The sequence below is a fragment of the Oncorhynchus clarkii genome, chromosome 22 (assembly GCF_045791955.1).
Source record: "Oncorhynchus clarkii lewisi isolate Uvic-CL-2024 chromosome 22, UVic_Ocla_1.0, whole genome shotgun sequence".
NCBI classification, from domain to species: domain Eukaryota; kingdom Metazoa; phylum Chordata; class Actinopteri; order Salmoniformes; family Salmonidae; genus Oncorhynchus; species Oncorhynchus clarkii.
Genome location: NC_092168.1, coordinates 44,210,025 through 44,234,650, shown reverse-complemented (window position 1 = coordinate 44,234,650; position 24,626 = coordinate 44,210,025). Strand labels below are relative to the sequence as shown.

Below are 24,626 nucleotides of genomic sequence, written 5' to 3'. Positions count from 1 at the left end.
ATACCTCCATTTCAATCACATATCAGTAGTAATGAAGGAATAAAATCCACTAGATAAAAACTGTACAGTCTGACCAGCTCTTGTGTGTAGGCTACATCTCCCTGTTTTATAATTAGTTTGTGGTTGACAACTTTAGCTAAATATTTGCAATACAACACTTCCTCACATCTTTGCAATAGTTCTTAAACAACAGTATTTGTGAAATGAATGTTAGATATATTTCCTTAAACATCCTTTGTTGTGTGCTTATTCTTTAACCATTGATATGCTCCTGGTCATTTTGAAACCTTCATCGTCTACCAATGGCATGTCCAACTTATTGTGAGAAATTACCCTGGTCACTCAAAACATTTATTAATCATTTCAAAAGTATAAATGGCTCTCATTTTAGATCAGGGACTCCAAAAATATTTTATTAGTACTAATGATTAGTAAATGGTTTAAATATACAAAATCCAATGACTCATTAAAAGTTATTTATAAATGTGAGAATACCTAGCTGACTAACATTTAACAAATATGGGAGTAATGATTCATAAATGGTCACAAAACTGTAAAGGCCTGTAAATGCTTTATTACTGAATGTTATTATAAAGTGTTACTGAATTAGGTCATGAATATTAATGCCCCAAAAGTCTGATTCACACAATCACACTGTTTACTGTTACAGTACAGTATTTAGACTTGTATTATAGGTGGTCCTTGTGCCCAGAGTCTGGGGGCTACCGCTGAAGCTGTTGAAGGCTATCTTCATTAAATGGCTAATTGTGAATTATTCCAAAAGATGTCATTTTTTTCTGAAATGTTCTTTAATAAGTGCTTTTGAGATGATTGATTCAACTAAATTAAATGGAAATTACATTTAGTCTTTTAAATCAGAGAAAACAACACACCAGAAAAGGAAAACAACATTACGGGGTGATTGGGTCAGAATACAGTGTGGTTGTTCTGATGTCTGACAAATAGTATTTGTACCCATGATGTAACTGAGACAAAGTCTACCTCAACTTGAAGAAGTACTATTCATAATTTAGTTCATAATGGACATTTCTAAACGTCTGGAATGTTCATTTGTAATGCCACTATTCATTTTGACTGCATGTGCTCTAGTGCATACCCCATAAGGCCCTACAAAGACAAAACACAGTTACTACGTAATTTATTTTACGGCAAAATCTGACTTTCACGTCGTTTTCTGTCTAGACAGACACCAATTGCTAAAACTCTATGATATAGTCTGATCAACTGGCTTGTTCCTGTGTCAGGAAACTAAATACCACATTAATCAGATAATATAACCGGCCAGTAAAACAGATTCAATTTGTAGGGCTGCATACGTTTATGCCATTTCATCAACTTCCCTACTGTCAACTTTCCTCCACACTGGCCAGCTGACATGTGGTCATGTCTCCTGAGGTTGTAGATTATGGTCCAAACTAAGCACTAATCACTCAAAACTGTTAGTCTGCACAATTATCCTATTTCCCATGTAAAATAGCCTTTGAGTGACCAGAACATCTCCCATACTATATATTCTCATTTTTTTCCCCCATATATTTTCCCATTAAAATTCTCAGTTGAGAAAATGTACCTTTTGCTCTCATCTCTAACTACCAGTAAGACTGAAGGACATGCTAGGTGGGCAGAGAAACCAATCCTGTTATACATTACATCATAAATTATTTGTTTATCTAACCGTTCTAACCATTTGTGTGCTCAAGTGTGTGTTTTCATGCAGAGAGACTCCGGGGAGGGGAGTTTCTGCCATTAACTCTGGGATAAATAGAGAGGCAGAGCTCAGAGTTTGTCAGAAGGCTGACCTGACAGGGTCACACACAGGACCAAGCAGGAGCAGGACCTCAGCATTTCTACCCTTGATTACAGATGGAGAAACATGAAGATGTTCAGTATTGTTTTCAAGACGGAAACTCTTCTTGCAGAAAGGCTTTGCTATCGACATCTATCTATATAACACTGTACATCTTCTTCTCATTGATTTCAGCAGTTACAGTATTTTTGAACATACTGGTGATCATCTCCATCTCTCACTTCAAGCAGCTCCACACTACAACCAACCTGCTCATCCTCTCTCTGGCTGTGTCAGATCTCCTGGTGGGACTGATTGTGATACCAGTAACGACTGTAGCATTAATGGAATCATGCTGGGGTTTTGGGAAATATTTCTGTGTGTTTCAGATCTACATTACTTTCTTATGTAGTTCTTTATCTCTGGGCAATTTGGTCTTGATATCTATTGACCGCTATGTTGCTTTGTGTGATCCCTTATTGTACCACTCTAAAATAACAATAACAAGAATTATGTGTTGTATATTCATTACCTGGTGTTGTTGTATCATATACCGTGCTGCTATTGTAAAAAACTTTGTCAATGTACAGGTACCCAGTAGGTGTTTGAAAGAATGTTTTATTGTTGAAGGAATAACCTGGGGAAATATAATTGACCTTCTATTTACAATGGTTGTCCCGTGCTCTATTATTATAACACTTTATATGAAAATCTTTGTGGTGGCCAGATCACAGGCCAGAAAGGTATTTTCTAAAGAGGCTGCCAGGGTGTCTGGTGTTAAAACTGCACAGGCAAATAAGTCTGAGAGAAAAGCAGCAAAAACTCTCTCTATTGTTGTTTTCAACTATTTCATTTGTTGGATTCCATTTTTATTTTCTTTCTTTTTGTATTTTTTAATTGACAGTTTGTTTTCAGTTATGATCATCGGCTTTCTACCACTTTTTAACTCTTTTATCAATCCAATAATTTATGCTTTCTTTTATCCATGGTTCAAAGTGACAGCTAAACGTATTTTAACTCTGAACTTTTAAATTGTATTATTTATTTATTTTATTCTTTATTTAACTAGTCGGTTAAGAACAAGTTCTTATTTACAATGTCGGCCTAACTTAAGGCATAAATCGTTTTTATTCCTACGTTTGACAAACATGTGTTTTGATATAGTTTTGTAATACAATTGTTGTAATTGCTTCTTTCATGTAACAATACACTGACATTACTTATCTCAGTATTGTCATCATATGGTAGATGCGTGTGATACAGCATTATTTGTCTGGATTGGTTTGGAACGACTTGGAAAAAGTATAAGAAAGCATAAGCTTGTTTTATCAGATACATTGTAGTCATTTTGGGTTGTACATTCCAAATACCAAAGGCTGTTGTTCCGTGTTATTTAATAATAAATAGTATGTAAGTATTCTAAAAGTACATTCTGAGAACGAGTCATTATGTATATTGTTTAACATCTCCCTCTAGTGGCTCAATTGGAACACAACGCCTTCAAGTGCAGTAAAATGTAAATGTACAATACTGCATGATATCAGATAATGTACAAGTCTATGTAAGTAGTTGAGAGTAAAATGCAAGTATATGAAAATATGTGTAACACTTTATAGTGTTCAGTAATAAGCCATGTGTAAGGCATTTACATTTTTGGTCACCATTTATGATTACACCCACATTTGTTAAATGTTACTCACCTAGGTATTCTGACATTTATAAATTACTACTCTATACATTAATGATTAAACACAATAATGCAGGAGACCACAGCAGACACTTCAACCTCAACATACTGGTTATGAACACTACCACTACTCTCACTACATCCCTGCTGCCAGGTCAAGGGTCACGCCAGAACAGCTCTCTCAGAAGCTGTTTAGTGTGAATGAATATAGTGATTGGGTAACACACTAAATTATTCATAATGGATAAGTAAATAGTTTATAATTTATTTATCATTACTCCCACATTTGTTTTAGTAAGCTAGTTATTCACACATTTATTAACAACTTTTTATCGTCTCTAATAATGATTTATAAGATAATTCAAAAGATGTTTAATGAATTAACTTATAAACCATTAACTGATCATTAGTAAAGTAGTATTGCAGTCCCTAATCTAAAGTGAGGACTATTCATATTTTCTTAATACTTTATAAATGTTTTGAACAGTGACCAGTGTAATTTATCACAAAAAGATGGACATGCTATTGATATATTCCAGCAGTACCTGATGCTCCTTAAGTTCTCAAAATGACCTAGAACATATCAATGGTTAAACAATAAGCACACAACACAGAGGATGTTAAAGGAAATATATTGAACATTTTATTCAAAAACAGTCACATTGTTGTGGTAGTGTGCCGATGTAGTAACGTGTTTTGTCTGAAAATACTAGCATTCGTGTTTGTTGGCAGTGACTTTCAAAACCAAAGTGTGGATTGCAGTCACTCATTAGAGCAGTTCATAGACTGCTTACAGGGTAAGGGAACCGATATCTAAATACATAACTGAACATTACATTTAAAGGGTTACTACCTTTAACACACTACAAGTGTTTTTAACCAACATGGAGTCGACATTAAATTGACATCTGTGCACAGTGGGTATGGATTGTTTTCAGTATGTGAAGTGGCCATAGGATGACAGTAATCTGTGACTGAGAAGGATAACTTCATTCTATATGAAAGACAATTATGTCTGCTCTATAAAGTCAATTTCTAGCTGAACTTTCTGTGTTAGGTGAAAAGTGTGTCTCTGCCAAACTGAGAAGAGACCATCTGTCTGAATAATACCAGACTTCATTACAGGAGACTCCCTGAATATAATGGTCTTATTTTGATTAATGAACAAAATATGCACAACACATGTAAAACCAAACTTTCCTTATATTTACTCCACCTACCACCTGTTAACCCTAACAGTCCTGAGGCTCCAGCAAAAAAATGGTGTGCAGGATGGCGTGGTTGGTGCCGTTCAGTCTCTCACTCAGCGGCAATGGGCACTCTCCCCGTGGTGGAAGTTGGCCAGGTAGCCCTGCGGAGGAATTATTTGAATTAGCTCTATGTATAGTCCATATCCCGATTGATTGTGCCGTGGTTGATGCTTCAAGTTCCAGCAACGCAAAGCTGTCATGGAAGTTCTGGTTTATTGTGAAGTCAATAACTGCAAAAAAATAAGCCCCCTCATGTGCAATGAAACATGTTGTTTTGTGGCCTTCAGAGAGGCAAATATCAAAAGGTTAGAGTGTGATTAAAATGAGCCCACAGTGGCAACCCATGTGGTTACTGTGGAGTAGGCTAGTGTATAAGGAAAGTAGCCTTCCTAAACCCCCCCCCCCCCCCCCCCCCAGCCATATTCGAACTGTCACTAATTGTGCTGTCAATTGAAGTTCTTATTTTGTGTACTAGACAAAATTTGTATCTGAAACTTTTGGCAGGAATTCCTGTAACTTTGAGATAATTATCAAGTTAATACAACATTGTGATCACATTAATACAAGATAATTGTCACTTTAATATGTGATACTGAAATGATCTCATATTAACTTCTTAAATGTTAATTCACCAATTTAGGGGACTTTCATTTTCATTTAGATTCTGTGTTTAATATTCATATGTACACGTGTGATTGCAGAGTACAGTGAAAATCTCAGGCTCTGAGCTTGAACATGCAGGACTAAGTTAAATAAAATAATGAAAATGGTTATAAAAATAAAACATTTGAAATAGCATTATAAATACTTGTCCATTGGGTTGGAGGCAGAGTAAAAACTGCTAATGTTGTAGGGGGGAAGGACCATAGGGGGAGCAGCATGACCATTGAATGGATGTGGGGATCAAGTTAAGACAGACCTAATTTGTAAAGTATCCTGAGGTTGAAGAGTTGCTGTTGTGCTTTATTCCTCACGGTGTCTGTGTGGTTCTGGGTCAGTTTGACCCAGCAAGTTGACCTTGACCTTGGTCCATGTAATTATTGAATGCTTTGTCCTTGAAACAAGCTGCTTCATGCACCAGAATGGTGAAACCATGCTGATCACATTGATATCATGATGTCCCTATGATGCTCAGGCACTGAGGAACAGTGATCTGAAGTCAATTTGACCTTGACCTTTGTGTTAGTAACAAATTGTATTCTGTGCAGTAAAGGTCTATCCATGCTGATCACAAGGATATAGGTACAGTTGAAGTCGGAAGTTTACATACAGTTAGGTTGGAGTCATTAAAACTAGTTTTTCAAACACTCCACAAATGTCTTATTCACAAACTATAGTTTTGGCAAGTCGGTTAGGACATCTACTTTGTGCATGACACAAGTAATTTTCCCAACAATTATTTACAGAAAGATTATTTCACTTATAATTCACTGTATCACAATTCTAGTGGGTCAGAAGTTTACATACATTAAGTTGACTGTGCCTTTAAACAGCTTGGAAACATCCAGAAAATGATATCATGGCTTTAGAAGCTTCTGATAGACTAATTGACATCATTTGAGTCAATTGGAGGTGTACCTGTGGATGTATTTCAAGGCCTACCTTCAAACTCAGTGCCTCTTTGCTTGACATCATGGAAAATCAAAAGAAATCAGGCAGGACTTCAGGAAAAAAATCGTAGACCTCCACAAGTCTGGTTCATCCTTGGGAGCAATTTCCAAATGCTTGAAGGTACCACGTTCATCTGTACAAACAATAGTACGCAAGTACAGGAATGAGATGCGTTCTGTCTCCTAGAGATGAACGTACTTTGGTGCGAAAAGTGCAATCAATCCTAAAACAACAGCAAAGGACCTTGTGAAGATGCTGGAGAAAAAAAAGTACAAAAGTATCTATATCCACACTAAAAACCAGTCCTATATCGACATAACCTGAGAGGCCGCTCAGCAAGGAAGAAGCCACTGCTCCAAAACCGCCATAAAAAAGCCAGACTACGGTTTGCAACTGCACATGGGGACAAAAATCCTACTTTTTGGAGAAATGTCCTCTGGTCTGATGAAACAAATAAAGAACTGTTGGGCCATAATGACCATCGTTATGTTTGGAGGAAAAGGGGGATGCTTGCAAGCCAAAGAACACCATCCCAACTGTGAAGCACGGGGGTGGCAGCATCATCTAGTGGGGGTGCTTTGCTGCAGGAGGGTCTGGTGCACTTCACAAAATAGATGGCATCGTGGGGAAAGGAAAATTATGTGGATATATTGAAGCAACATCTCAAGACATCAGTCAGGAAGTAAAAACTTGGTCGCAAATGGGTCTTCCAAATGGACAATGACCTCAAGCATGCTTCCAAAGTAATGGCAAAATGGCTTAAGGACAAAAAAGTCAAGGTATTGGAGTGGCCATCACAGAGCCCTGACCTAAATTCTATGGAAAAGTTGTTGGCACATCTGAAAAAGCGTGTGCGAGCAAGGAGGCCTACAAACCTGACTCAGTTACACCAGCTCTGTCAGGAGGAATGGGCCAAAATTCACCCAACTTATTGTGGAGAAGCTTGTGGAAGGCTACCACGTTTGACCTAAGTTAACTCTTGTAACTACCCATCCCGGATCCAGGAGCGTAATCATCAACTGACACTAATTAGCATAACGCAACGGACATAAATATTACTAGAAAATAGTCATTATTCAAAATCACAAGTGAAATATATTGAAACACAGCTTAGCCTTTTGTTAATCACCCTGTCATCTCAGATTTTGCAAATATGCTTTACAGCCAAAGCAAGACAAGCATTTGTGTAAGTTTATCGATAGCCTAGCATAGCATTATGCCTAGCTAGCAGCAGGCAACCTGGTCACGAAAATCAGAAAAGCAATCAAATTAAATTGTTTACCTTTGATGAGCTTCGGATGTTTTCACTCAGAAGACTCCCAGTTAAATAGCAAATGTTCCTTTTTTCCAAAAATATTATTTTTGTAGCCGAAATAACTCGACCGGAAATTGCGGTCACGACAACGCTAAAAAATATTCAAAATTAGCTCCATAATATCGACAGAAACATGGCAAACGTTGTTTATAATCAATCCTCAAGGTGTTTTTCAAATATCTATTCGATAATATATCAACCGGGACAGATGGCTTCTTAGTAGGATAGAGAGAAACAATGGCCGCATTTGTCCTTTACGCACAAAACACTCTGAGAGGCTTCAGCTGACCACTGATGCAATGTTGACGTTCAGGCTCATTTTTCAAAATAAAAGCCTGAAACTATGTATTTTGACACTAGACACATTAGGGAAGCCATAGAAAAAGGAATCTGGTTGATATCTCATTCACTGCTCAATAGGGACGCATAGGAACTCAGAGGTTTCTAAATAAGAGTCACTTCCTGGTTTGATATTTCTCAGGGTTTTGCCTGCAATATCAGTTCTGTTATACTCACAGACAATATTTTGACAGTTTTGGAAACTTTAGAGTGTTTTCTATCCTAATCTGTCAATTATATGCATATTCTAGCATCTGGTCCTGAGAAATAGGCCGTTTACTTTGGGAACGTTATTTTTCCAAACATAAAAATAGTGCCCCCTAGCTTCAAGAGGATTATTATTCAAACTTAAATCCGTTTGACCAAATTTCTATCAGCATGTTGGGGATAGACGTCACGCTAGCGGAACAACTTCCATTTAAACTGGAGGGCGCGTAATTCAAATAAATTCAAATAATTATTATAGATTTTAAACATTTAGGTACACATAAGAGTCTTATATCGGCTGAAAGCTTAAATTATTGTTAATCTAACTGCACTGTCCAATTTACAGTGGCTATTACAGCGAAAACATTCCATGTGATTATTTGAGGCACAGGTTTCATACATTCACATATTAAAGATGAAATATTCACTTACTTTTTGAAAATCTTCCTCTGATTTGTCATCCAATGGGTCCCAGAGATAACATGTAGTGTCGTTTTGTTTAATAAAATCCTTCTTTATATCCCAAAAGGTCTGTTTAGTTGGCGCCATCGATTTGAGTAATCCATTCGTTCAACTTGCAGAGAAAGGAATCTGAAAACCTTCCCCTAAACTTTGTTTCAACAAGTCAAAATTCATTTGTATTTTCTCCTCAGACACGCTAAAATGTAATCAAATTATAATATATATTTCAGAAAGAAGTATGTTCAATAGGAAATAGGATTTTAGCAGGTGCCCAACTTCATCATTACGCGCGGTGACACGGATTTTGCAGACTGTGACCTCATACAAAAACTCTTATTTGTTTTTGAAGTTACAATCCTACAATGTGATTTTCTAGATTTTTTTTTTCTCATTTTGTCTGTCATAGTTGAAGTGCTGAAAATTACAGGCCTCTCTCATCTTTTTAAGTGGGAGAACTTGCACAATTGGTGGCTGACTAAATACTTTTTTGCCCCACTGTATATACACTGTACTCGATACCATCTACTGCATCTTGCCTATGCCGTTCTGTACCATCACTCATTCATATATCTTTATGTACATATTCTTTATCCCTTTACACTTGTGTGTATAAGATAGTAGTTTTGGAATTGTTAGGTTAGATTACTCGTTGGTTATTACTGCATTGTCGGAACTAGAAGCAAAAGCATTTCGCTACACTCGCATTAACATCTGCTAACCGTGTGTATGTGACAAATAAATTTAATTTGATTACTGTACCATTTGGTTTTTGAAAACAACTGCATCTGAAGTTCATTCACTCCCATTTGTTTTTGGGCAAAAATTAACCAATGAAAAAGGAATGAGGCTAAGGCTAAGTCGGAGAGCATTTGGTTTGTTTATTGCAGCTAAATGCCTATATTGACTCTGACATTTCAAGTACTGTCAATTGAAGTCTAGGTCCTACTTTTAGAGTGTGAACATAATATGTCTTGTTTTGTCTGTCCCCTGCAGGTAGACAGGTTATAGCAGCAGCTGCCACGGATGCGTGGAGAAACATCTGTTCCTCAACATGTCTGTCTTCCGCACACCAAGGTTCCTCCTGGTGCCACAGGCCCTCAGTGTGTCACTGTACAAGGGAGAGGATCAAGCTACAAGGCCAAATGCAGGCTAGTGCTGTCCCAGTTGGTTAAGCTAGAACCATAGCCCAGATACCTCACAGCACTGGCAGAGAACTGACATAAACCGGGTCATAACTATGGACTGGTGTTGGAGCTGCAGCCACATCCAGGCCACGCACTGACCACGGACATCTTCATATCCCACCACCCGGGGAAAGGCTGTCCCGTTCCAGTTGAGGGCTACCACTGTCATTATTGTATATAATTATCCAGCAATCCTGTTCAGCTCAGCTGCTGGTAATCATGAGGGAGCAGTTGGCAAAATGGAAGAGCTTCACTGGTCGCTGTATCCCTAATTATAAATAAACTATTTACTAATCCATTACAAATTCTTTAGTGTGATACCCACTCTCTATATTCACAGCATCTGAGAGAGCTGCTCTTAAGTGATCCCTGACCTGTCAGCAGTGATGTAGTGTTGAAGTGTCTTGCACTGTAGTTTTAAATAATTAACGCATATAATGTAGTAGTTATTTATAAATGTGAGAATATTTGAGTAAAATTTTGCAAATGTGGAATTAATAATAAATGGTTAACATTGTAAATGCCTTAGAAATGGTTTATAACTGAACATTATAAAGTGTTACCAATAATTGCATATTCTTACATTTTACCATCAACTACTTACACAATTTAGTTAGACCTGGATGTTATCTGATATCTTGCAGTATTGTACATTTCAACTTTACAGCGCTTGTTGCAGGCATTGTCCAAATTACACCACTAGAGGGTGATGTTAGACAATACATAGAATGACTCATGACATTCTTGAAATGAACTTTTAGAATACTTACATACTATTTATAATTTTGGTGTTTATTAGGATCCCCATTATCCACTGCAAAAGCATCAGCTAATCTTCCTGTGGTCCACATTAAATACCATGGGACATCAACAGGCTTTGATATTTGGAAAATACAACCCTAAAATTACTACAATGTATTTTATATATCATTAAGTAACATGGAACAACCACAGCCTTAGGTATTTGGAGTACACAATCTACAATGACTACAATGTCTTTTATAAAACAAGCTTATTCCTTCTCCAAGTCATTCCAATCCAATCCAGACAAAACATTCTGTATGAACACCACATGTATTTATGATGACAACACTGAGATAAGTAATGTCAGTATTGTTACAAGAAAGAAGAAATTACAACAATTCTATAACATAACTATATCAAACCTATGTTTGTCAAATTTAGGAGTAAAAACATAGGAACTATGAATGCCTTACCTTCAGAGTTAAAATATGTTTAGCTGTCACTCTGAACCATGGATAAAAGAAAGCATAAATTATTGGATTTATTAAGGAATTAACAAGTGGCAGAAAACGGATGAAAAGTGATAAATTGTCACTAAAAAAAGACAAAAAAAAGAAAACAAATAGAGATGGAATCCAAGAAATTAAATAGTTGACAACAACAATAGACAGAGTTTTTGCTGCTTTTCTCTCAGACTTATTTGCCTGTACAGTTTTAACACCAGACACACTGGCAGCCTCTTTTGAAAATACCTTTCTGGCCTGTGATCTGGCCACCACAAAGATTTTCAAATAAAGTGTTATAATAATAGAGCAAGGGACAACCATTGTAATTAAAATTTCAACGATATTAGCCCAGGTTATCCCTTCAACAATAAAACATTCATTCAAACACCTACTATGTACCTGTACATTTACAAAGCTTTTTACAATAGCAGCACGGTATATGATACAACAACACCAGGTAATGGATATACAACATGTCATTCTTGTTATTGTTGTTTTAGAGTGGTACGATAAGGGATCACACACAGCAACATAGCGGTCAATAGATATCAAGACCAAATTGCCCAGAGATAAAGAAGTACATAAAAAAGCCATATATAAGTGAAACACACAGAAATATTCCCCAAAACCCCAGCATGATTCCATTATTGCTACAGTCGTTACTGGTATCACAATCAGTCCCACCAGGAGATCTGACACAGCCAGAGAGAGGATGAGCAGGTTGGTTGGAGTGTGGAGCTGCTTGAAGTGAGAGATGGAGATGATCACCAGTACGTTCAAAAATACTGTAACTGCTGAAATCAATGACAAGAAGATGTACAGTGTTATGTAGATAGATGTTGATAGCAAATCCTTTCTGCAAGAAGAGTTTCTGTCTTGAAAACAGTATTGAACATCTTCATGTTTTTCCATTTGTAATAAAGGGTCCTGCTTCTGCTTGGTCCTGTGTGTGACCCTGTCAGGTCTGCCTTCTGACAAACTCTGAGCTCTGCCTCTCTATTTATTCTTGAGTTACTGACAGAAACTCCACCCTCTCCGGAGTCTCTCTGCACACACACACACACACACACACACACACACACACACACACACACACACACACACACACACACACACACGATCACACAAATTAACTAATGTTTAGATAAACAAATAATTTATGATGTAATGTATGAGAGGATTGGATGTTTCTGTGCCCACCTAGCCTGTCCTTTCAACCTTATTGATAGTTAGAAATGAGAATAAAGATACATTTTCTCAACTGAGCATTTTAATATGGAAAATATAGTATAGGTGATGTTGTGGTTACTCAAAGGCTATTTCACATGGGAAGTAGGATAACTGTGCAGACTAACTGGTTTGGGGGATGTCAGTGCTCAGTTTGGCCCATAATCCACAACCTCAGGAGACATGACGGCACACTACATGTCAGCTAGTCAGTGTGTAGGAAAGTTGACAGTAGGGAAGTTGACAGTAGGGAAGTTGACAGTAGGGAAGTTGACAGTAGGAAAGTTGACAGTAGGGAAGTTGACAGTAGGAAAGTTGACAGTAGGGAAGTTGACAGTAGGGAAGTTGACAGTAGGAAAGTTGACAGTAGGGAAGTTGACAGTAGGGAAGTTGACAGTAGGGAAGTTGACAGTAGGGGAGTTGACAGTAGGGAAGTTGACAGTAGGGAAGTTGACAGTAGGAAAGTTGACAGTAGGGAAGTTGACAGTAGGGAAGTTGACAGTAGGGAAGTTGACAGTAGGGAAGTTGACAGTAGGAAAGTTGACAGTAGGGAAGTTGACAGTAGGGAAGTTGACAGTAGGGAAGTTGACAGTAGGAAAGTTGACAGTAGGGAAGTTGACAGTAGGGAAGTTGACAGTAGGGAAGTTGACAGTAGGGAAGTTGACAGTAGGAAAGTTGACAGTAGGGAAGTTGACAGTAGGGAAGTTGACAGTAGGGAAGTTGATGAGATGGCTTAAGTCTATGCTGCACTACAAAGACAAAACGCAGTAACTACGAATTCAGTTATATTATCTTATTAATGTGGTATTTAGTTTCCTGACACAGGAACAAGCCATTTGATCCGAATATATAATGGTGTATCAGAAAGTACTGTCTAGACAGAAAAAGACGTGAAAGTCAGATTTAGCAGTAAAATAAATTACGTAGTAACTGTGTTTTGTCTTTGTAGGGCCTTATGGGGTATGCACTAGAGCACATGCAGTCAAAATGAATAGTGGCATTACATATGAACATTCCATAGACGTTTAGAAATGTCCATCTGAACTGACTTATGAACTATACTTCTTCAAGTTGAGGGAGAATTTGTCTCAGTTACATCATTGGAACAAATACTATTTGTCAGACATCAGAACAACAACACTGTATTCTGACCCAATCACCCCTTGATGTTGTTTTCCTTTTCTGGTGTGTTCTCTGATTTAAACAAAATAAGACGAAGTAATGTAATTTCCATTTAATTTAGTTGAATCAATCATCTCAAAATCACTTATAAAATAACCTTTCAGAAAAAAATGACAAATCTTTTGGAACAATTCAATATTAGCCATTTAATCAAGTTAGCCCTCCGGGGCGGCAGGGTAGCCTAGTGAGTAGAGCGTTAGACTAGTTGGACTAGTAACCGAAGTCAAATCCCCGAGCTGACAAGGTAAAAATCTGTTGTTCTGCCCCTGAACAGGCAGTTAACTCACTGTTCGTAGGCCGTCATTGTAAATAAGAATTTTTTCTTAACTGACTTGCCTCGTTAAATAAAGGTTAAAAAAAACAGCTTCAGCGGTAGCCCCCAGACCCTGGGCACAAGGACCACCTATAATACAAGTCTAAATACTGTTCTGTAACAGTAAACAGTGTGATTGTGTGAATCAGACAAACACTTTATAATAACATTCAGTAATAAAGCATTTACAGGCCTTTACAGTTTTGTGACCATTTATGAATCATTTCTCCCATATTTGTTAAATGTTAGTAAGCTAGGTATTTTCACATTTATAAATAACTTTTAATGAGTCATTGGATTATGTATATTTAAACCATTTACTAATCAATAGTACTAATCAAATATTTTTGCAGTCCCTAATCTAAAGTGAGACCTATTTAGACTTTTGAAATAATTAATCACTATTTTGAGTGACCAGGGTAATTTCTCACAATAAGTTGGACATGCCATTGGTAGACGATGAAGGTTTCAAAATGACTTGGAGCATATCAAATATATGGGGGATTGGAAATGATGCAGACAATTACATTGATGGAAGCAACAATCTATCCGCAATATTAAAGCTGATCCACCCCTTAATTTTTATTTTTTTATTTTTAAATATGTACCGTATAATGTGAGTGTGGCAGGCTTACAATGATAGCAAAAAAACAACATTGAGAGTAGCACCAGGGTCAGCGCAGAGGGGGTACGCAGCTGGAGGTTGAATGTTTCACAAGCATTTCGCTACACTCGCATTAACATCTGCTAACCATGTGTATGTGACCAATAAAAATGTATTTGACTAGAAATGTTTGAAGGGATACGGGACTATAAAAAGTTTGGGAACAACTGCTCTAGGTCATTTTATAAAAAAATATAAAGCATTTATATAAAAATATTTATTTTAGCTCTGTGTTGTGTGATTATTGTTTAACCATTGATATGTTCTAGGTCATTCTGAGACCTTAAGGGGCAGCTGAACTCAACCAACTCTTCTGGTTGAAAAAGGCCGATGTTGCATCGATATTAGTCAGGAACATTGATTCTAGTGTATAAAAGTGTAAATCGCATAATTTTGGTAGTATCTCACAAAACATATATATATTTTTTCATTTAAGTAACCTGGTATTTTCCTAGATCACTTGTATATTTGATGGTTGAGTTTTGAGTTGAGTCCTGCCCACTAACAGGGGATGGTGTAACGCCAGAATTGTCATGCATGGAGAAACAGCTGCACAGATTGCGCTCTAACCAATCCTACAATAGAACCAGTGAAACAGAACAGTGAGACAGACCTGCAGCAACTCAGACCTGTTAATAACATACGACAACACACACTTGTTAACATGAGACAACACATCACCAATATTATGTTGAAAGAACACTTGGCTCCTAGCCCTTTATGGAGTGGCCACTTGTTGATGTGTTTGATTAGTGATCACTCCAGTCTGCCACTGATTTTTCAAGTGACAATTGAGACAATGTGCTCTTGCATCCCAACTGCCACTTGTCAATATTTCCAAATACAAAACCCATTTGTGAGCATCTTGTGTTACGCCGCAACCTGTTTTGTAACATGAAACACTGCCAGACAGACACATACAGTATTAGAAAATGAGAACGTTGTCAAAACGGAGCGGTCGCCATCCGGCAGAGACTTTATAAGTTGATTTAGCTAACTGTCCAATGTGCTACTAGCTAGCTTCATAACAGCGACTTTATAAGTTGATTTAGCTAACTGTCCAATGTGCTACTAGCTAGCTTCATAACAGCGACTTTATAAGTTGATTTAGCTAACTGTCCAATGTGCTACTAGCTAGCTTCATAACAAAGTTAGCTGATTTAGGTCATGTGGACTAGATTAGGGTAACCAGACGTCCACATTTTCCGGGCACAGTCCCCGTTTTTGGTGGCCTGTCCCCGGTTGGAGCTGTCCCCGGAAATGTCCCCGTTTTTAACTGTGCGTTATAAACAGACTGCAAAGGGAAATAATATTATACGTGGCAAGACCAGGCAGCAGAGCCTACGGGTTGACGTCTCAATCGCGTTGTGCTTGTTTTGTCCAGCAGAGGGGGCTGCTCGATGTAGCAGCTTCACTCACTCTTCTTCTTCTAACTACTTGTTCGCGTTAGTTTTAGAGAAAACTGCTGTGGAAAACTCGGCCAGAAGCTAGCAAGTGTCAAGTGAATCCACAACATCCCCACAAACAAACAAAGCTACACTCGTTTGAGATACTAATGATGTTATAATGTCACAATTTATTATATAGATAGATGATCTGCTCTATAAGGTTTTAAATAGGTTATGTTAGCTAACATTAGCTATGTCGACTAAGTTATCTAGCTAGGTTAGCCAGCTACTGTCATGGTAGCTAGGTAAAAAAACGTTCACATGTAAACATGCAGTGGACGGGCTATATTGAAAATATGATTATATTAAATTAACGCACAATTAATTATCAGAATATTTATTTGTAGATTACAATTTTAATGGTTTGGCATTATAAGTAGTGTGAAAATATATTTTGAAATTTGCATGGATAACATTAGCATAATGTTTTCTGTTAGAGTGGAGAGGAGGAAGACTGGATAGGAATGGTCTGGCACCCATGCAAACTACGCAACTAGTGGGGGTTGTATTGGCTGCTTGTTCGGTCAATAATAACCAATTGTTAGACAAACCTGAGACACCTGTAGCAACCCGAATGTTCTCATCCGGGGTAGGGGTAGTGACCACTAAAACAGCAGAACCCCACCCATCCCTGTGCTGGGGTAGGGTATGTGGCTTTGCCATACTGTCACGCACCGTCACAGAAGTAGGCTGTGGTTGTGGCGTAAAGCAGATATATAGTGTGAAATAGACTTCAGTCCTGCTGATATCTACATATGGGGACAACGTAAAAACCTGGCAACCCATAGTGGTCCCAGGTCGTACAATCAGCTTTAGTTGAAAACCAGTGCGTGAAAGTGTATGCCGTTTGCGCCAGGCAAGGACAACCCGTCCCTTGGAATAGCTGGACCAGTCATGCCCCGTTTCCGCCACCAGGTTTTTCCAAGACCACTCACCATATCCCCCTTTGGTTATATACCAGTTAAAACTGGAATAAGTCCTGGCAGGTAGCCCCAGACTATTTCGCGCATTACCCAAAAGGCTCCAAGGCAGGTAAGCGGTGGTGGTGGCATTGAAAGGCAAACACAAGGTGGTGCTCTTCAACTCCTGGGGGGTGAACTTAGTGACCCCCACCTCACGCCTAGAAACGGTATGGTCTTGTGGTAGATAAGAGGGAAAAGAGAGAGAGTTAGTTTCACCTGGCAGAGTAGAATTCAGTGTGTGAATCTGTAGTGGGTGCATCTGTTGGTCTATAAGCCATGTGAGTGTGCATACAGTGACTCCTCCTATGAGAAGAATAATAACAAACAGGGGTCCGGAGATCCGGTGTGACTTAGTCAGTGAATATGGGGCTGAACCTCCCATTTTCCCTGGCTAAATAGATGTAGAATTTGGGACCGAATGTAGACCACTTAGGTCAGTTCTGACTTCTGTCAGTGTGCGGGAAGGGGTTGGAGCTGGTGTACAATGTGTGAGGTGGTGCCAAGGTGCGCCCAATTTACCTTTGACCTGGACTGAGTGTGAAGTAACCTCCTTCACTTCGTACGGACCAGTCCACCTGGGTTCCAGCCACTTTCTTTTGTGGACCTTTACCCTTACCCAGTCTCCAACTTTTACCTTCAGTGGTGGCGTGTCCCCCGGCAGCTCCCCCTTCTGGACCTTGTGAACCTGGGTAGAGAGTGCTGCAGAGAGAACCGTCAGTTTTTTCACATAATTAGACATTACAATTTATTGCACATCAAGGGCGGGCATATGACCTCCCTCCATTGGTGGGCCAGGCATGACTCTACCAGTCATTATCTCATGAGGAGAGAGATGGGTGCCTGACCCTGGTGAGGCTCTCATGGCCATCAACGCCAGGGGCAGGGCTTCGACCCATTTCAACTTCGATCCGGCACATACGTTTGACTTGCGCGTTCCATGAGACCTTGGGATTGTGGCCTATAACTGATTTCGCATCCTCCCCCGCCGTTGGAATTGCCTCTACCCATTTGGAAAACCTATCCACCATCACTAATAGGTATTGTTTCCCATTAACCACATTATTCGTCCCCATGTCAGTGTAATCTATGCTAATATCCTGAAATCATGTCTTAGGTACTGGGTATGAGCCCATTGGTGTTCGATATGGTTTCTTTGGGTTGTGTCTGTCACAAACATTGCATTCATCACAAAATAAATCATCGTCATAAAATAAGTCAGTCATATTTTTTATGTGAGGGTGCCACCAGATGTGCGAGGCCTTTTGGAGGGTCTTTAGTTTGCCTTCGTGTGTGGGGCCATGTGTTTCTCATAAAAGTTCTGGGTCCATCAGTGTGGACTGCTTCATGGGCATAGGCTGAGTCTCTATAGATATTCACAGTCTTTCCTTTTCCTCTGATGAGGGCCTGTGTCAATCCGATGATTTCAGCTAATTGGGCCGATGCTGGTTGAGGGATGATGGCTGATTGAAGGGTGACATCACGAGGTGAGCTGTTTTTTCAATAGCTTTTGCTACTGCAGCAACGTATCTGGAGCATGTTGTCTGTCCTACCTCAATGTGGTCAAGTTTGGAAGAGTAGTACATCAAGACCCTTATCTCCCCCTCTTGTTTCTGGAATAGGACGGATGAGGTGAATCCTTCCCTTTCAGAAACATCCAAATGGAACTTGTTCTTGTAGTCAGGTGCAGTCAGAGCTGCTGCCGCTGATAGATCTGTTTTCAGGAGTGCTATGGCTGTTGATGCTTCAGCCGTCCAGGCCAGGGGTGCATGGAGGTTCCTTGATCGTAGGATGACCGGTGCTGCCACCCCCTCTGGGCCACACACAATGGTACAACACCTGATAGGTGGGGTCAGGTGCATCATGTCTTCGTCCCAGTCTGCAGTGTAGAGGCAGTCATCAGTTTCTGTTGCATTGAGTGTGCAATGCATCTCAGCTTGGGAAGTCTTATATGGGTGCAGAGTGTAGATTTGAGCTTTCAGTTGGTTGAACTTAAACTGGATGTGAGGGGTGGCAGGCCCTGTGGGTAGGCATTTTAGCCAGTACACTTCTGGGGTTTCAGACAGTGTGGGCATCTTTTATGGCCAGGGCATGGTGTTCCCTGCCATACCTTGCTGCTGCATGTGGCTGGGTCCTGGGTGGTTGTATTGTAGAGGAAGGAGTCCTCTTCTTCCTCCTCCTCATCCTGTGTTCGTGGCTTTGGCTAGTTGTGTTTTCATTGCAGTTGGTGTAGCCATGTAGCGGCTCCTCCATGTAGGCTGGGCATCTGTCCCATCAATGTGGTCTTCCAAGGCTGGTACTCAACGAAGCGTGGATCAGCTGCTGGGCGTAGGGGAAGTTGGTAGGCCCCTTCCTGCTCCTTTCAGTGCTTGTGTCAAGCCTATGATTTCATCTAATTGTCTGTGTTTGGAGTAGAGGAGAACTGAATAAGACCGTGGCCTTCTCTCTTTAGGAGGCCCGGTTGAGATCCACCTTCCCTTCCTTGTGGGTAGTTCGGCAGGGACCCACCTGGGCCTTGTAGTACTGTGGGGCTTGAGCAATCAGGCCTTTCTTCACAGACGAGGTGGCCTTCTTGAATCCCCACAGTCATGTTCCCTTTTAGCTGTCCTCCCTGCACCATAAAGACCGGGGCCTGTATGGCTGCTGGTGTGGTGTGGGTTTTAAATGGGTTGTGTGGGAGGTGCGTGAATGGATTTTGTGAATAGAGAGGTGGCACTTCAGTCTTCTCTTCCTGTGGCAGTGGCGGGTATAGAGAGAGCGGGGCCGATGGGGTGGTCACGGTGGGCGGTGGTGTGTTGTGGTTGTTGATTGTGCCTTCTCTGACGTCATCTGAGGCCCCAGCAAGCACACCCATCATATCAGGTTTCTTTTGTGGGCGTGTCCTTTTTGTCTCCTCTATTGCCCATGTCCCTATTCTCAGCTCAGCCTCAGCTCTCTCTCTCTCCTTCGTTCCTTCCTTCTTGAAAAAATGGCTGCTATTCCTTTCTGCCTCACTCTCTTTCCCGTGCCTGACTGCCTCCTCTAATTCTCTTTCCATAGCGCTGAGTTGTTCCCTTGACGGGGCAACTCCACTAATGTAACCTGCCTGGGTCCATCTCAGCCTAATTCCCCCCCATATCTTCTTTATTGATTTATATTCCTGTTTTCCTCCTGCCCTTTCCTGTATTCTCTGATCTAAATATTTGTTGAATTTGAGTTTGGGAACGGTAATTGAGGCCATATTGACTATTCACTATGTCTGGGTCCTATAAAAAATAATGTAAAACAATTAAAAAACAGCTAAATGTGCTAACAAGACATTGCACTATGGCCCTCAGCAAATATGTGCACTTAGCCCGTCACTTGGCCGAAACCAGCAATGTATCCCTGGTGCCAACACAGACTTATCTCTCGTGTCTCACCCTCGTGCACAAAGAGTTTTGTAGAATTACTGTACTATAATATCGAAAAGGGATATTCGCAAGATAATTATGCGTCTAGGGTATTTTATTGGAGTAATTTTACAGCTTCACACATTTCTACTGCCTGGCGAAATGTTAGTGTCCCAAACGCCTACTTTTGGGTCAATGACAATGCATTCATATGCCTTCTATAATATTTGTCAAATTAATTCTAGGCAACCCCAACAGCACAAAGGGAACAGAAATCAATTCGTTACATCGCACGGCGGCCGCACAACCCCGCCCAAACTTTTGACTCGGCGGTCAAATTTAGAGCCGGTAGTCAGTATCCCTCGGTCTCATGGAACGGTGAATCAGTGACATTAAACTGGAGAGATCAGGTTTAATTCCTTCACTCCTAGTCCAATTATTTAGCTTATTAACTGATGCTCCTAGTGGGATGCCAACTCCACTAGTCCCAGTCTTAAATATACGTCTCGATCAATTAACAAAACATTTCATCATCTCATTCATATTTCATTTCACTGAGTTATCGAATCCCTCACCGTAACACCTAACCGATTGCCACATCGACTATTGCCAGACTATATGGATCCGATTAAAACAGTGTATCACATTCCATCAAATTCTGTTATCAAATCCTTCACTGTAACACCTAGCCGATTTACATATCAACTATTGCCAGACTATATGGATTAGATTTTAAACAATATATCACATTCTGTCCTCCAATTCCTCACCGTTACACCCAGCCGATTTACATATCAACTATTGCCAGACTATTTGAATCAGATTTGAACAATATATTTACACAGATATCATTATGCAAATGCCTTTGGTTATCGGATAATTTTTTCATCAATTTAAGGGCAATTCATACTCACGCACTCAGTACTCCTGATCATAATTTGGATATTGACTATGATATAATATGCAGATTTTGATTTAACAGGTTCTGCTTACCTTATAGTGTCGAGCTCTTTGATCAGTTTCCTGAGGCGAGTTGAATCCCCGATGGCTCCTGTAGACAGGTCGCCCGTCCTTCTAGAATCTGTCGTCAACTTGTCTTTTCTCTCATCAAGTCTATGGACCGAATTCATGGGTTTCAACCATCCTCTTGCTACCAATTTGTTAATGATTAGTTATTGGAGAAACGAGACCAAGATGAGACTCTGGACAAGGCGGATACGGTATAATAAAGGCCGTTTATTCATGCGTAATGATATTTGGCAAAACGTGCTGCACGGCCCCCTTTCGTCTAGTTCTTAAGGAACTATCAGAAAAAGAGGCCTAAAACATATTGTGCAGTTCATTTATACATTGAAATGACGTAGGTAGATTCTGGTAGTCCTGGCTTCTGGTAGGTTGCTTGTAGGTGATAGACAGTCCTCTCCAGCCTGATGTCAGTATCCCATTGGTTCTCGACAGAGTTCTTTGTCTTTGGAGCCCATCCCAAAGGGTTTTGAGTGTGTGCGTGTATTTATGGGTTTTCAGTGTGTATATTATCTTAGTCAGCCACCCGTGTGGGGGTTTCCAGTGTAGTTAGTATATAGAGAAACAGAGAGAGGGTATAACACAGAGTGCAAGATATTATTGCATAGTTAAGCACAGGCAGACAACAGTCAGTGAATGCGTTATTACATGCTTTAATATGTTATTACACCAGTTAGATAGCAAATGTTCCTTTTTTCTAAAAATATTAAGTTTGTTCTTCACGTTTGGCTGAGAATTCGACCGGAAATTGTGGTCACGACAACGCTAAAAAATATTCAAAATTAGCTCCATAATATCGACAGAAACATGGCAAACGTTGTTTATAATCAATCCTCAAGGTGTTTTTCAAATATCTATTCGATAATATATCAACCGGGACAGATGGCTTCTTAGTAGGATAGAGAGAAACAATGGCCGCATTTGTCCTTTACGCACAAAACACTCTGAGAGGCTTCAGCTGACCACCGACGCAATGTTGACGTTCAGGCTCATTTTTCAAAATTAAAGCCTGAAACTATGTATTGTGACACTAGACACATTAGGGAAGCCATAGAAAAATGAATCTGGTTGATATCTCATTCACTGCTCAATAGGGACGCATAGGAACTCAGAGGTTTCTAAATAAGAGTCACTTCCTGGTTTGATATTTCTCAGGGTTTTGCCTGCAATATCAGTTTCCAAATATTTTGACAGTTTTGGAAACTTTAGAGTGTTTTCTATCCTAATCTGTCAATTATATGCATATTCTAGCATCTGGTCCTGAGAAATAGGCCGTTTACTTTGGGAACGTTATTTTTCCAAACATAAAAATAGTGCCCCCTAGCTTCAAGAGGTTATTAATGCAGGTAAACTTAAATCCGTTTGACCAAATTTCTATCAGCATGTTGGGGATAGACGTCACGCTAGCGGAACAACTTCCATTTAAACTGGAGGGCGCGTAATTCAAATAAATTCAAATAATTATTATAGATTTTAAACATTTAGGTACACATAAGAGTCTTATATCGGCTGAAAGCTTAAATTATTGTTAATCGAACTGCACTGTCCAATTTACAGTGGCTATTACAGCGAAAACATTCTATGTGATTGTTTGAGGAGTAAAAATATTTTTTCCAAAGGCACAGGGTTCATACATTCACATATTAAAGATGAAATATTCACTTACTTTTTGAAAATCTTCCTCTGATTTGTCATCCAATGGGTCCCAGAGATAACATGTAGTGTCGTTTTGTTTAATAAAATCCTTCTTTATATCCCAAAAAGTCTGTTTAGTTGGCGCCATCGATTTGAGTAATCCATTCGTTCAACTTGCAGAGAAAGGAATCTGAAAACCTTCCCCTAAACTTTGTTTCAACAGATCAAAATTAATTTGTATTTTCTCCTCAGACACGCTAAAATGTAATCAAATTATAATATATATTTCAGAAAGAAGTTTGTTCAATAGGAAATAGGATTTTAGCAGGTGCCCAACTTCATCATTACGCGCGGTGACATGGATTTTGCAGACTGTGACCTCATACAAAAACTCTTATTTGTTTTTGAAGTTACAATCCTACAATGTGATTTTCTAGATTTTTTTTTTCTCATTTTGTCTGTCATAGTTGAAGTGCTGAAAATTACAGGCCTCTCTCATCTTTTTAAGTGGGAGAACTTGCACAATTGGTGGCTGACTAAATACTTTTTTGCCCCACTGTATATACACTGTACTCGATACCATCTACTGCATCTTGCCTATGCCGTTCTGTACCATCCCTCATTCATATATCTTTATCTACATATTCTTTATCCCTTTACACTTGTGTGTATAAGATAGTAGTTTTGGAATTGTTAGGTTAGATTACTCGTTGGTTATTACTGCATTGTCGGAACTAGAAGCACAAGCATTTCGCTACACTCGCATTAACATCTGCTAACCGTGTGTATGTGACAAATAAATTTAATTTGATTACTGTACCATTTGGTTTTTGAAAACAACTGCATCTGAAGTTCATTCACTCCCATTTGTTTTTGGGCAAAAATTAACCAATGAAAAAGGAATGAGGCTAAGGCTAAGTCGGAGAGCATTTGGTTTGTTTATTGCAGCTAAATGCCTATATTGACTCTGACATTTCAAGTACTGTCAATTGAAGTCTAGGTCCTACTTCTAGAGTGTGAACATAATATGTCTTGTTTTGTCTGTCCCCTGCAGGTAGACAGGTTATAGCAGCAGCTGCCACGGATGCGTGGAGAAACATCTGTTCCTCAACATGTCTGTCTTCCGCACACCAAGGTTCCTCCCGGTGCCACAGGCCCTCAGTGTGTCACTGTACAAGGGAGAGGATCAAGCTACAAGGCCAAATGCAGGCTAGTGCTGTCCCAGTTGGTTAAGCTAGAACCAGAGCCCAGATACCTCACAGCGCTGGCAGAGAACTGACATAAACCGGGTCATAACTATGGACTGGTGTTGGAGCTGCAGCCACATCCAGGCCACGCACTGACCACGGACATCTTCATATCCCACCACCCGGGGGAAGGCTGTCCCGTTCCAGTTGAGGGCTACCACTGTCATTATTGTATATAATTATCCAGCAATCCTGTTCAGCTCAGCTGCTGGTAATCATGAGGGAGCAGTTGGCAAAATGGAAGAGCTTCACTGGTCGCTGTATCCCTAATTATAAATAAACTATTTACTAATCCATTACAAATTCTTTAGTGTGATACCCACTCTCTATATTCACAGCATCTGAGAGAGCTGCTCTTAAGTGATCCCTGACCTGTCAGCAGTGATGTAGTGTTGAAGTGTCTTGCACTGTAGTTTTAAATAATTAACGCATATAATGTAGTAGT

At 39.6% G+C, this 24,626-nt stretch overlaps 2 protein-coding genes across 2 annotated transcripts; one reads left to right on the top strand and one right to left on the bottom strand.

Moving 5' to 3' along the window:
* The first annotated feature begins 1,884 nt into the window (after positions 1 to 1,884).
* LOC139380354 (trace amine-associated receptor 13c-like) lies at positions 1,885 to 3,228 on the top strand. The gene has a single exon (XM_071122971.1). It carries the CDS (start codon positions 1,885 to 1,887, stop codon positions 2,836 to 2,838), a length of 954 nt encoding a protein of 317 aa, XP_070979072.1. The 3' UTR covers positions 2,839 to 3,228.
* Positions 3,229 to 11,064: 7,836 nt separating this feature from the next.
* LOC139380490 (trace amine-associated receptor 13c-like) lies at positions 11,065 to 12,024 on the bottom strand. Its single transcript, XM_071123188.1, has one exon. The coding sequence runs from the start codon at positions 12,022 to 12,024 to the stop codon at positions 11,065 to 11,067; it is 960 nt and encodes a 319-aa protein (XP_070979289.1).
* Positions 12,025 to 24,626: the final 12,602 nt, after the last annotated feature.